This window comes from Mobula hypostoma, chromosome 11 (genome assembly GCF_963921235.1).
Source record: "Mobula hypostoma chromosome 11, sMobHyp1.1, whole genome shotgun sequence".
In the NCBI taxonomy this organism is placed as follows: Eukaryota; Metazoa; Chordata; class Chondrichthyes; order Myliobatiformes; family Myliobatidae; genus Mobula; species Mobula hypostoma.
In genome coordinates, this window is record NC_086107.1 from 27,501,367 (window position 1) to 27,516,168 (window position 14,802).

The following is a 14,802-nucleotide window of genomic DNA, read 5'->3' on the forward strand; positions in this document are numbered from 1 at the left end:
GCATCCCTACAGCATGATGCAGCCACTGTCATTCTTCACTGTAGGTGTGGTGTGTTTTTGTTGATGTGTGGTGTTTGGCTCACGCCAAACATAGCGTTTAATCTGATGGCTGAAAAGCTTAATTTTGGTTTCATCAGATCAAAGCACCTTCTCCCAGCTGACTTCAGAGTCTCCCACGTGCCTTCTGGCAAACTTTAGCCAAGATTTCATTGAGTGTTTTTCAACAGTGGCTTTTTCTTTGCCACTGTCCCATAAAACTCTGACTGGTGAAGCACCCGGGAAACAGTGTTGTATGTGCAGTCTCTCCCATCTCAGCCACTGAAGCTTATAACTCCTCCAGTTGTCAAGGGTCTCATGGCATCCCTCACAAGTCCCCTTCTTGCACAGTCACTCAGTTTTTGAGAATGGCCTGCTCTAGGCAGATTTACAGCTGTGCCATATTCTTTCCATTTCTTGATGATTGACTTAACTGTACTCCAAGGGATATTCAGTGACTTGGACATTTTCTTGTATCCATCTCCTTGTGCTTTTCAGTACCCTTTTTGTGGAGTTGTTTGGAGTGTTCTTTTGTCTTCATGGTGTAGTTTTTGCCAGGATAGTGACTCGCCAGCAGTTGGACCTTCCAGATACAGGTGTATTTTTACCACAATCAGTTGAAACACCTTGACTGCACACAGATCTCTATTTAACTAATTTTGTGGTTTCTAAAACCAATTGACTGCACCAGTGATGATTTGGTGTGTCATATTAAAGGAGGTGAATATTTAGCCAATCAATTATTTTGTGTTTAATATTTGTAATTAATTTAGATCACTTTGTAGTGATCTGTTTTCACATTGACACAAAAGAGTCTTTTTCTGTTGATCATTGTCAAGGAAGTAAAATTAAATTCACTGTGATTCAATATTGTAAAACAATAAAATATGGACATTTTTAAGGGGGGGTGAATATTTTTATAGGCACTCTATGTAACGAACAGAAGTTAATGAAAAATAGAAAAACACTGCATAAAGCAAAAAATGAAGATTTCAAAGTTCAAAGTAAAATTTGTTATCAGAGTACATGCATGTCACCACATACAACCCTGAGATTCTTTTTTCTGCCGGCATATGAAGCAAATCTGTAAAGCAGTAACTGTGAGCAGTTATTTGTAACAGTAACTGCAAACGTGTATCACCAGCAATGCAGTGAACATTTGCCACTTAACAGAATGAGGTGAGGTGAGGGCCTCCAGCGGTCAGAGTTGACCATGAATATTGTGTCCTAGCTGTCTAGATATGCAAGTCTGGGTATTACAATATGGAGAGCAAGCTGTTTCCCATGTAGTAAGCACCACCCCCTCCCCAGCACACATCGGATGAACTCAAAGGAACGGCAGAGACTGATATAGTTTGGTACCTGCAGCATGGCAGGAGTTGCCAGTCAGCATTGAACACAATGTAGGACTGCTTTAGGGATTCCATCTCCAGCTTTTTCCCTTGGGGTTTTACTCCTGAATCCTTCCCCATGAGTGAGTATAGCCGCAAGGCAGCGGAGGTTTGAGATCAGAGATTTCCTTCTTCTAGATGAGCTGCCCACCACGGCTGACAAGCCACATCTGCCTGAAGCGACTGGTTTTAAGGTGCCAGTAACCTGCCTTTGACTGCTCCCCTGTCAGTAGAAATGGTCCTGCCAGGCTAAACCACATGTGAAGGCCAAGAGCTGGACTTGGTTGTCAGAGGCTACTTGAGGTGCATGCCATCGGGAGCGTGTAATAGGTAGTGGGAGCTTATCACCATTACCACCCCCAAATATAACAACCTTAAAGAACCACTTAGCAGTTTGCTAATCATGAAACAAACAAAAATCTATCACGACAAACAGAAAATTGAAGGTAATTGTGAATATTCAACAGGCTGGTGCAGAAATTTAACCAGAGACGAAGGAATTGAGGAAAGGGGAAAGGGTTTTTTTTTACAAGTAGTACGGTGGGACGAGGTGTAGTCTAGGTAGCTGTGAGAGTCCGTGGGTTTGTAATAGAAATCGATGGATAAGCTGTCTCAGGAAATAGAGACAGTGAGATCGAGAAAGGCAAGGGAGGTGTCAGAAATGCATCAGGTGAATTTGAGGACAGGGTGGTAGCTGGAGGCAAAGTGGATGAAGTTGACGAGTTCAGCACTGGTGCAAGAAGCACCAACAATGCAGTCGTCCATGTAGCATAGGATAAGTGCAGGACGGTCACAAGTGTAGGCTTCAAATATAGACTATTCCATGTAGCTAACAAACAGTCAGGCATAGCTAGAACATATGCGAGTGCCCATAGCTACCACTTTTGTTTGTAGGAAGTGGAGGAGCCAAAGAAGAAATTATCGTGAATGAGAACTAGTTCCACGTGGTGGTGGAGGGGAACTGGTTAGGTCTGGTGTCCAGAAGAAAACGGAGAGCTTTGAGGCCTTCCTGGTGGGGGATGGAGGTGTATAGGGACTGGTCATCCATAGTAAAAATGAGATGATGGGAAACTTGAAATCCTTGAAAAGATAAAGAGATCATAGCTGGAGACAGAAAGCCTGCTGTTGTTTGTTGTTGTTCAACAATTGATTCGGGTATTCTCCTGAAGCTGCTGCGCTGCACACATATTTTCATTATATTAATGATATGTAATAATTTTTACTGTTAAGTACATATTCGTGATGAACAAGTGTAAGATAAAGTCTGCTCACTAGTAGCACATAAACTCAAAGCTGGAAATAATGGCAATCCCAAGCTATTTTATTTTAAGTATATTCCAAAATCTGAGAAAATCCAGAACACTTCCAGCTCCAAGCATTTCAGATCAGGGACACTTAACCTGTACTTACACATCACTCAGTTAATTCATAACTTAGATTGGCTGTGAGATTGTGCCTCGAAGATGCCATTTTGTTCAGAACTATGATCAAACCTACAGTGTCGTGGTGCAGGTTTGTAGGTTTGCTGCAGCTTTGGGTTTGGTTTGTTGTAACTTGGAACTATAAATTAGTGTGAATAACAATAGCATGAGATCATTTTTTTGCTGAGCAAGATGAAAGCCACTGAGCAATTTAAAATTATTACCAGGTTTGTGATTGTCAGTTCTGATGAACACTGATAATGATCAAAAGAGAAACAAGTGTTTTCAGATAAACTAAGCTAGATAAAACAAATGACTTGTCGCCACTGTTTCAAAACAGTTAATTGGATTCTTTTTCTCTAGCAGGGAGTATATTATAGTAAAGTATTTAATGTGTGAAGTATTTGAAATATTGCTATACTGCATAACCCATGAACAACTAAGTTGAATTGTATATATGTAAACTAGATCTCTACTCAAATTTTGAGTTCTAAAGACTCTTTCATGCTATATATAATTGTTGTTCTTTAAGATCTGAAAAGAATCATCTTAAGTGCAAACAGGAGAAAATCTGCAGATGCTGGAAATCCAAGCAATGCACACAAAATGCTGGAGGAACTCAGTAGGCCAGGCAGCATCTATGGAAAAAAGTACAGTCGACATTTCGGGCTGAGACTCTTCGGCAGGACTGGAGAAAAAATTGATGAGGCGTAGATTTAAAAGGTGGGGGGAGGGGAGAGGGAAACACAAGGTGATAGGCGAAACCTGAAGGGGGAGGGGTAAAGTACAAAGCAGGGAATTTAATTGGTGACAGAGATACAGGGCTGGAGAAGGGTGGGGGGGGGGAGTCCGACAGGAGAGAACAGAAGACCATGGAAGAAAGAAAAGGGGGGGGGAGGAACACCAGAGGGAGGCAATGGGCAGGCAAGGAGATAAGGTGAGAGAGGGAAAAGGGGATGGGAAATTAGAAAGGAGGGGGTGGGCAGGGGTGGGGTGGGGTCATTACTCAAAGTTTGAGAAATCAATGTTCATACCATCAGGTTGGAAGCTACCCAGACAGAATCAGGTTGTTCCTCCACCTGAGTGTGCCCTTATCACAACAGTAGAGGAGACCATGGATTGACATATCGTGAAATGCCCAAGAAAATTATAGCCATGGAAGATGAGCATTCTCGTCACTGAGAGAGTTTTGGGGTCCTCAAATGAGATCTGTTCTAAAATTGCATGGGAATCCATAATATTCTGTTGGGCTAAACAGTGAATTAAGTGGAAACAAGGTGTTTAATCATTATCAAGCATATTTTGCCGACCACTTTATGAATAGGAATCCTGGAATTTGATACATCTTTACTTTGCACTCCCCCCCCCCCCACCTTTGGTCACTTAGTTTCTCCTCCTTTCTGCCTAGTGACAGATCTATTGTGTTCTCTTCTTCTCCTTACTTTCTCTGTATTTCAAGATATACTTATTTCTAACCCTTCCAAGTTTTGGTGAAGGGCTATCTGTACCTTGTTTACTGTTTCTCTGCTAAAAGGTAGCATCTGACTTGCTGAATATTTCCTGCATTCCCTGGTTTTATTTTGGGTGTCCAGCAATTACATTATTTTTGCTCCCATCGATTTGAATTCAGTAACTGCACAAGCACTTAGAGATAGATAATAGACGTTTATTCTTTAAGTGATATATTTGTTGTATAGCAAACAAAGTGGGGTAGGATATTTTATTAGTATAGTCACCACAATAATTGTTTCTGTACAATTATAGGAGCGTTTCAGATGAGGGTAGAAACAGGATGATTTAGCAGATAAATGCGTGGCTGAGAAGTTGGTGCAGTGAGCATGGCATCAGGTTCTTCGATCATTGGGATCTCTTCTGGGGGAGGTTTGACCTGTACAAAGAGGACGGATTGCACCTGAATCCGAGGGGGACCAATATTCTTGTGGGCAGGTTTGTTAGAGCTTTTGGGGAGGGTTTCAACTAATTTGGAAGGGGGAATGGGAACTGGAGTTAAGAGACTCAGGATAGGATGGATGGTAAAAAAACAAAGATAGTGTGCAGTCAGACTGTCAAGAAGGGCAGGCAGATGATAGGACAAAATTGCAGCCAACAGGGTGAGTATCAGTGCTTTAGGGCTATAGAATCAAAAAGCATAGCACATACATTGCTCAAAGTGTTATATCTCAAAATGCATGGAGTATCAGAAATAAGGTGGATGATCTTGTTGCACTTTTACAGATTAACAGGTATGTTGTGGCCATCACTGAATCGTGGCTGAAGGATGGTTGTAGTTGGGAGCTGAATGTCCAAGGAGGGATTGTATAGGAGGGATAAGAAGGTAGGCAAAGGGACCGGCATGGCTCTGCCGGTAAAAATAAAATGGGATCAAAGCATTAGAAAGATGTGAAATAGGATCAGAAGATATTGAATCCTTGTGGGTTGAGTTAAGAAACTGCAAGGGTAAAAAGACCCTAATGGCAGTTATATACGCGTCTCCAAACAGTAGCTGGGATGTGGACTATAGATTTCAATGTGAAATAGAAAGGCGTGTCAAAAGGGCAATGTTATGATAGTCTTCGGAGATTTTAACATGTTGGTCAGGTTGGGAAAATCAGATTGGTAATGGATCACAAGAGAGTGAATTTGTTGAATGCCTGCAAGATGGCTTTTTAGAGCAGTTTGTTGTTGAACCTACTAGGGGATCAGCTATACTAGATTGGGTGTTATGTAATGAACCGGAGGTGATTAAGGAGCTTACAGTAAAAGAAGACAGTGATCACAATATGACTGAGTTCAGCTTGAAATTTGATAGGGAGAAAGTAAAGTCTGATGTAGCAGTATTTCAATGGAGTAAAGGAAATTACGGTAGTATGAGAGAGAAGTTGGCCAAAGTAAATTGGAAGGAAATGTTGGCAGGGATGGCTTAAGTTTTTGACAAAGATGAGGAAGGTGCAGGATAGATGTATTCCAAAAACAAAGAAATACTCAAATGGCAAAATAGTACATCTGTGGCTGACAAGAGAAGTCAAAGCTAATATAAAAATAAAAGAAAGGGCATGCAACAAAGCAAAAATTAGCAGGAATATAGAGGATTGGGAAGCTTTTAAAACCTATAGAAAGCAACTAAAAGAATCATTAGGAGGGAAAAGATGAAATATGAAAGCAAGCTCACAAACAGTATCAAGGTGGATAGAGAAAACTTTTTCAAGTACTCTATATGAACAATAAAAAAAGAGATGAGAGTGGATATAGGACCACTAGAAAATGAGGCTGCAGAAATAATAACAGGGGACAAGGAGATGGCAGATCAATTAAATGAGAATTTGCATCGGTCTTCACTATGGAAGACACTAGCAGTGTGTCAGGTGTGAAGGGTGTGAGAGAAGAGAAGGGAAGTGAGCACAGTTACAATTACAAGGGAGAAGGTGCTCAAAAAGCTGAAAGAACTAAAGGTACACAAGTTACCTGGACCAGATGAACTGCACCCAAAGATTCTGAAAGAGGTAACAGTTGAGATTGTGGAGGCATTAGTAATGATCTTTCAAGAATCATTGGATTCTGGCATGGTTATGGAAGACTGGAGAATTGCAAAAGTCACCCTACTCTTTAAGAAAGGATGGAGGCAGCAGAAAGGAAATTACAGACCAGTTAGCCTGACCTATGTGGTTGGGAAGATGTTGGAGTCAATTTTTAAGGATGTTATGAAGTACTTGATGACACAGGACAAGATAGGACAAAGGGAAAATCCTACCCGACGAATCTGTTGAAATTCCTTGAGGAGATTACAACTGCATAGATAAAAGGGGATGCAGTGGATGTATATTTGGATTTTCAGAAGGCCTTTGGCAAGCTGTCGCAAGTGAGGCTGCTTATCAAGTTAAGAAGCCATGGCATTATAGGAAAATTACTGGCATGGTTGGAGCATTGAATGACTGGTAGGAGGCAGGAAATGGAAATAAAAGGATCATTTTCTGGTTGGCTGCCAGTAACTAGTGGTGTTCTGCAGGGTCAGTGTTAGGACTGCTTCTTCTTATGCTCTATATCGCTGATTTAGATGATGGAATAGATGGCTTTATTGCCAAGATTGCAGATGATACGAAGATTGGTGGAGGAGCAGGTAGTGTTGAGGAAACAGGAAGGCTGCAGAAGGATTTGGACAGATTAGAAGAATGGGCAAGAAAGTGGCAAATGAAATACAATGTTGGAAAATGCATGGTCATGAACTTTGGTAGAAGAAATAAATGTGCAGACTATTTTCTAAACGGGGATAAAATCCAGAAATCTGAGATGCAAAGGGACTTGGGAGTCCTTGTGCAGAACATCCTAAAGGTTAACTTGCAGGTAGAGCCAGTGGTGAGGAAGACAAATGCAATGTTGGCATTCATTTCAAGAGGTCTAGAATATAAGAGCAGGGATGTGATGCTAAGGCTTTATTAGGCACTGGTGAGGCCTCACTTTGAGTATTATGTACAATTTTGGACTTCCTATCTAAGAAAAGATATGTTGGCATTGGAGAGGGTTCAGAGGAAGATTACAAGGATGATTCTGGGAAAGAAAGGGTTATTTGATGGCTCTGGGCCTGTACTTGCCAGAATTCAGAAGGATTGGGGGGTGGGGGGAGGATCTCACTGAAACCTTTTGAATGTTGAAAGGCCTAGACAGAGTAGATGTGCAAAGGATGTTTCCCATGATGGGGGAACCTAGGATAAGAGGGCACAGCCTCAGGATAGAGGGGCATCTATTTAAAACAAGATGCAGAGAAACTTTTTTGCTAGAGGGAGGAGAATTTGTGGTATTTGTTTCCATAGGCAGCTGTGGAGGCCAGCTAATTGGGTGTATTTAAGGCAGAGATTGATAGGTTCTTGATTGGCCATGGCATCAATGGTTACAGGGAGAAGGCCAGGGCATAGGGCTGAGGAGGGGAAATAAAAGGTTCAGCCATGATTGAATGGCAGAGCAGAATTGATGGGCCATAAGGTCTAATTCTGCTCCCAATGTCTTATGGTCTTATGATTGGTTTTACTGTGTTGAGATTAACTGATTATCCTTCTGTTCATCTTTATTAGTTTCAAATATTGTATGCAATTATCATGAAAAGCCAAATTATACAGTTTTAAAAGGGGATACAGGAACAATGACACCTAGGAATGCATATGAATCTTTGCAGGTGGAAGAACATACTGGGAAGATTTTTGTTAAATAAAGAAATATTTGATCTCTGGCTTTCCAAGTGGAGATGAGGAGTATAAAAATTTATACAAGTTAGGCTTGAGCATGGAGGCTACTTCTTAGCAGCATGTTTAAGAGTATGTTTAGGATTTTGACAGAAGGTGGATGAAATGGCACTGGAGATTAATGACTTCACTTATTCTGAGAGACCAGAGAAATGGGGGTTATTGTCCTTAAAACAGGAAACTGAAATTTTAGAGTTATTCTAAATCATGATGGGAATTGATGGAACATATGAAGGGAAATAGTTTCCAGTGGTAGAATGTGCAGTAATTACAGGTTTAAAGAATAGGGTTAACAATCAGAAGTCGCAAGACAAAAGAAAAAGTTATGCATATAGTTATTATTATATGGAGTTTTCAGGACTGGAAGGATGTTGGATGTAAATGTATTAATAACCTCCAAAAGTGAACTGGATAATACTCCAAGGGTAAAATGTGTAATCCCTAGGGAACGGATACGAGTATGGTGCTAATTGCATTCGAAGAGCCAATAATGATCCACTGAGTTGATTGCTGTTGGTACCATAATATGATTTTCTGTATAAATCAGAATTGCAACTTAACTGTCATCCTGACCTTTTGTCAACACGTTGGTGGCTAGGCAATTTGACTCCATTCCCCCTTTTCCCCACATGATTTCATTCAGTTATGCTGGAAAACAATGGCATAACCAAATCAAATTGATGTGAACCATCCTCTGTTATTGTTTGTATTCTTAACCTCGCCGTATTTTCTCAACACAAGCAGCCAATGCAACATTTATCATTGTTTTTTCCCCACTGGCTTCTCTTCCACTAAACTAATCCATTTTGAATTTGCATTTAGTCACAAAGGACAAATCCCAATGTTATCATATTTATACCTTCCAGCAAGGGTGGTACCCTGTGGTTTGGTGAACCGGCGCCTATCTTGCAGAAGCAAAATAGACACTCACAACTCACATGGACCATCATTCTACCACTAAGCATCTGCCGTTGTCTTCCAGACAGGCAATGAACTCATTTCTTTAGAGGATCTTCCCTCCTCAGCCTGCTACCTTGTATTCTCTCAAAGCCATACAGTAACCTCTATCTCTTTCTCAAGGTCCCAGATCTGGAGAAACCTGGTAGAACTCATTGTTTAAAACATGGATGATCTCACCTTCCATCCAGCGGTCTTCATGTATACCCAATCATTCTCGATAGTTTCTGCCACCTCCAATGCATCTCCACCACCAGACACATCTTCTCCTTCCCTCACCTTCAGCATTCAGAATAAATCAGGTACTTCACCATACCCTGGTCCGCTCTTTCAACTTCAACGCTATGGTGGTTTGGACAACTGAGGGGAAGCAAATGGTTTTTAACTTCACCCTTCCCACCATGCACATGCAGACAGTCCTTCCATGTGAAGCAAGTAGTTCAGTTGATCTTCTTTCAGCAGAGAAACCAAATACAGATTGGGTGAGCAATTTCCAGAATATCTGAGTTCATTCCACAAGAATGACACTGAGCATCTTTAATTCTCTACCTCACTCTCACTCTGACTTCTCTATCTTATTTTGCTACATTGTTCCAGTGATACATAACATAAGCTTGAAGGGCAGCACCTTACGCTGAAGCTCGCAGGACTTAGTTTTGAATTTAATATCTTTTGGCAACCTCTCCTTTTCTTCTTCTCTTCATAGATGTGTCTATATTTCTCTTTTAATTTCATTCATTTCCCTTTTCTGGTTATTAGTACCAAGTAATTATCACTTTGATATGTGCGCACCCAACCCTTCTCCTGCAACAAAGCATATTTGTTTTGTCAGTATTTCAGGTCTCAGAAGTATCCTTGACCCAATACATCAGTCTTATTCTCTTCTTGCTGATACTGCTTGACTTGATGAGTGCTTTTTGCATTTTCTGTTTCACTTTACATTCCAGCTACTGCAGCTATTTTTTGATGCCATATAATTTCTGGATTGAGTAGCCAAGATACCTATCTCACATTGTATAATCTCTTCCAAGAATCTTGGTTTGGTTATGACCTTGCCCTTATGAAAAGTAGTCGTTATTCTATATTTAGTATGATGGAAAGTACATGTGAAGAGGAAGTTACAATGAAAATATTAATATTACCCAGTCATGAAAAACAATATGCTACCCGCAGAGCAATGTCTGAATTTGATGTGGGGAGGAAGAAGTAATGGGAACTCTAGGGAGGAAGAGAGAATTGCAAAGACTACAATCTGCTCCTTGATGAGTTAAGCAATACTGTTTGAGACTCTTCTGAAAGGGAATAGTTCTGTTATTAAAATCATGAAAATGAAATCATATTTTGGATATTACTAGACAGCAAAACGTCTCACCATTTTCTTCTTCAAATTAAATTTCTTTCCATTTGGCTGAAGATAACGATTGTTTATTACCAGTTTTAGTGCACTTTGTAGTATGTTACAGTAATTTGTATAGTAAGTGTAATACCCCCCACTTTGTCAATAAACGTCTAATCAAAAACTTTAGACTGTTTGGCATTAAAACTTGAAACTTGATTATTATCCTAATTCACCATGTTAGAGGGGTCTGAGTTTTCATTGCGTATTTTCTTTTACTAGGATCATTTATTTCCTTCTCCATTACAAGTGAAAGGCATTATATTGGACCTCAAAGACTTCAATCTTATGCAATTTCTTTTACCTTTGAATTACTGGTGCATTTTCTTTATTTTGTATACCAACAAATATTGGAAAAACTGTCTGTGAATTTGCACAGATTTCCAATGTTATAACTGTGGCCTGCAGGACCATTCGCTTATCAAAGGCCCAGAGACTGCATATTTTATGCTTTTAAGCAGAAACTAAACCTTGAAAGTAAGACTCTGTACTTGAAATTAAAATTGGTTCCTTTGATGAAGGAATCAGACCCAATGCTGTGTTGCCAAAGATATGCTATCTTAGAAATTACATCAATTAACATTCAATTTTATATTCAATTGTGCAAAACTACTGTGCTGACATGCGTTTCTTGATTGAAATTGCATCCTTACAAAAATAGATTAGTCTCTTTCAAGTTCTATTTTACTGCTCCTGATACTTATGTGACATCAGGTACAGATTTGACGATGTCACCCATTTATGTAGCACCTCTTTCCTCCCTTACCAATTGGAGCTCAATCGAAACTTCATGGGATAGTCTCAGTGCAATTGGACCACATTGGCACTACCTTGTTCATAAAATTACTATCCAAAGGACACTTTGCTGATATTGGGAGACATATTGCAAGTGGCTCAGGTGTCTCCTTAGCCATAAAACTGCATTTCATAGAATAAATGCTCTGAGAGGCTGGTTAAGGATTACATCTGCAGCTTGCTACCACCCAAACTAGACCCCATACAATTCACCTACTGACACAACCGATCGACAGATGATGCAGTAGCCACTGCTCTACATACTGTCCTTATACATCTGGAGAAGAAGGATGCTTATGTGAGAATACTGTTCTTGGACTACAGTTCAGCATTCAACATCATAGTTCCATCCAGGTTCAACAAGAAGCTCAGAGACCTCAACCTTGACCCTGCCTTGTGGAGCTGGATTCTGGACTACCTGTCAGATCACCAGCAAGTTGTAAGAGTGGGCTCCCTCACTTCCAACCCTCTGACTCTCAATACAGGAGCCCTCAGGTCTGCATACTGAATCCCCTCCTTTACTCCCAATATACCCATGACTGTGTCGCCAGCCACAGCTTCAATCTGCTAATCAAATTTGCCGATGACACTACATTGATTGGCCTTATCTCAAACAATAACGAGGTGGCCTACAGGGAAGAAGTCATCTCTCTGACACAGTGGTATCAAGAGAACAACCTCTCCCTCAATGTCACAAAAACAAAGGAGCTGATTGTGGATTACAGGAGGAATGGAGACGGGCTAACCTCTATTGACATCAATGGATCTGGGGTTGAGAGGGTAAACAGCTTCAAGTTCTTCGACATCCAAATCACTGAGGACCTCACGTGCTCTGTACACATCAGTTGAGTGGTGAAAAAGACACAATAGCACCTCTTTCACCTCAGATGGTTGAGGAAGTTTGGTATGGGCCCCCAAATCCTAAGAACTTTCTACAGGAGCACAATTGAGAGCATCCTAACTGGCTGCATCACTGCCTGGTATGGGAACTGTACCTCCCTTAATCGCAGGACTCTGCAGAGAGTGGTGCAGACAGCCCAGCGCATCTGTAGTTGTGAATTTTCCATGATTCAGGACATTTTCAAGGATAGGTGTGTCAAAAGGGCCCGTAGGATCACTGGGGACCTAAGCTATCCCAACCACAATCTATTCCAGCTGCTACCATCCAGGAAGCGATACCGCAGCATAAAACCCAGGATCAACAGGCTCCGGGACAGCTTCTTCCACCAGGCCATCAGACTGATGAACTCATGCTGATTTGAGTGTACTCTGTATTACATTGACTGTTCTATTTATTATAAATTACTATGATTCCACATTGCACATTTAAATGGAGACGTAACAAAGATTTTTACTCCTCATGTATGTGAAGGATGTAAGAAATAAAATCAATTCAATTCAATTGAAGAAATAAATTGTACTGGGGATCTTTTGTCTTCACAACCATGTTCATGTATCAAAGTATTACCATTTCTAGATTTATCCTGAACTGATTTAATTTCAAATTCTTTTATTTCAGATCTACTGACAGTAATGGAATACCATTCCTTACTTCAGCTTATTTGTCATGACTTTCCAATGGATCTTTCCCAGAAAGCAGCAAGGTAATGTGCAATTTAACAAACCATTCTGATGCCATATTCTTTGAATTTAGAAGCTCTGTAAAATACTGGTTATGTGTAGGAGATAGCATTCTGCAAAACAATATTTCTTAGAGTAAGCGGTATCAATATTCCGTGGTTTTCTAAACAATTTGATAATTTATTGTTCAATAAGCCCAGAAAAACAGTGTTCAATTGATAAAACAGGTTTTGTTTTCATTTCCCAAAGATTTTTTAATGCCAGCAGAATTGTGAAGACCATCCTGTTAACTATTTTGTAATTAATTGTGAGGCTGCTTGACTTCATGACCATTTTACAAATTGTGTGAAAGGGATAAAAAAAAGGATCAAGTGCTTTCTTGGCATATATGAAGAATAAACTCTTCTCAGGCTTCCAGCTGGGTACAGGTATTGATTTTAAGGTTAAAATCAATACCAGTACCCGGCTGGAAATCTGTGAAGAGTTTATTCGGGCAAAAAAAATTGTAATTGTCAATTTACATTTCCATGCTCTTTCAGTACTGTATTTAAAATACCACATTTTACATTATTAATGTTTTTATATGTTTCATTGCTTAAGGAGTAAAAATAGTGTTCATTGAATGTGCTTTGAATACTGGACATTTATAATTTGATTTATTAAATGTGAATTAATTGTTCATTGAATTTTTTTAAATATTGAAAGCAATTAAAGCTTAGCTGATCTATCTTCATAGCTACAATTTTCTAGATCTAGTAATGACTTTGTAAAGTTTCTTCACTTCATCTCGAGTGTAATAACATTTTTTTTGTAATGTGCAGACTGTAATTATGGGCTGTACACAAGCGGTGGCTGAACTAATGCCGGTTACCTCCCTGTTGTTATATTCTATGCTCTAGGTAATGAATGTGATGGTGTAAGAACACCCATTAACCATGACCCTTTGTTTCCTGCAACCGATGGAAATTTACCTTTTTGATCAATCTTCTCAAAAACTTGCCAAAATCTGTGTAAGCTACTTCAAGCATACTTCTTTCATTGACCTTCAGTGTTACCACCTCACAGAAATCAATCAGGTTTGTCAAGCGTGATCTTTCCTTAATCCATACTGACTCTCTTTGATTAATCTGTGCCTTTGTAAATGAAGGTTTAATGGCCCCTTACAATAGATTCCAATAATGTGCCCGCCACCAATGTTAAACGAGCTGGCCTCTAATTATTTGATTTATCTTTTCTTCAATTTTAAACATTGTATATTATTAGCAATCCTCCAGTTTTCAGACAGCACTTTCGTTTCCAAAGAGAATCAAATACATCCACTGTATTTTTCTTTGCTTCTTTTAACAGCTTGAGATATATGTCATCCAGGCCGGGCAATAATCAGTTTTCAAAGGCGATACATCCCTTAACATTTCTACCTTTGCTATGATCACCCAATCAAATATCTCACAGCATTGATATCACCTACCTTTCTTTGTGAATATAATTGCAAAATATTCATGAAGCACCTTAACCACATTCTCCACCTCAGCATGTAGGACACCTTTTTGTCCCTAATAGCCTTTATTATTTCCTTCATTATTTCTTTGATAAAGACATTCTGTTATTATTTGTTATCCTTGATAAAACATCTATGGATTTTCTTAGATTTTACTTACCAAAATTATTTCAGGCCTTCTTTTTTCTCTCCTCATCTTCTTCCAACTCCATTCCTACACTTTTTATTCTCTTCCAAGTTTCTTGGTGTTTTAAGCTCTCAGTGTCTGTCATCAATTTCTTTTTTCTGTCTTCTTCCCCTTGTGCATCTTGTGAGAAGGAAACTACATTTTGCAATCTCATTCATTTTCTTTGTGGGAACATGCTTCCCCGAATTTCATGAATCTGCTTCTTGAATGGTTTCCATTGCAATGAAACCATCTTATCTTCAGGTCGTTTTATCCTATGGCTAAATAAAATTAATTATATGCTTAAGAGTGTATAATCTGTTTCTTAGA

At 39.6% G+C, this 14,802-nt stretch overlaps 1 protein-coding gene across 2 annotated transcripts in view; it reads left to right on the forward strand.

The window, feature by feature from the left end:
• The window catches only part of cstpp1 (centriolar satellite-associated tubulin polyglutamylase complex regulator 1), a 285,371-nt gene that overhangs the window by 183,961 nt on the left and 86,608 nt on the right, over positions 1-14,802 (forward strand). For both annotated transcript variants that reach the window (XM_063061781.1, XM_063061782.1), the window contains one exon: positions 12,747-12,831. In XM_063061781.1, the coding sequence (XP_062917851.1) occupies positions 12,747-12,831 (85 nt within the window). The remainder of the gene's footprint in view (positions 1-12,746; positions 12,832-14,802) is intronic.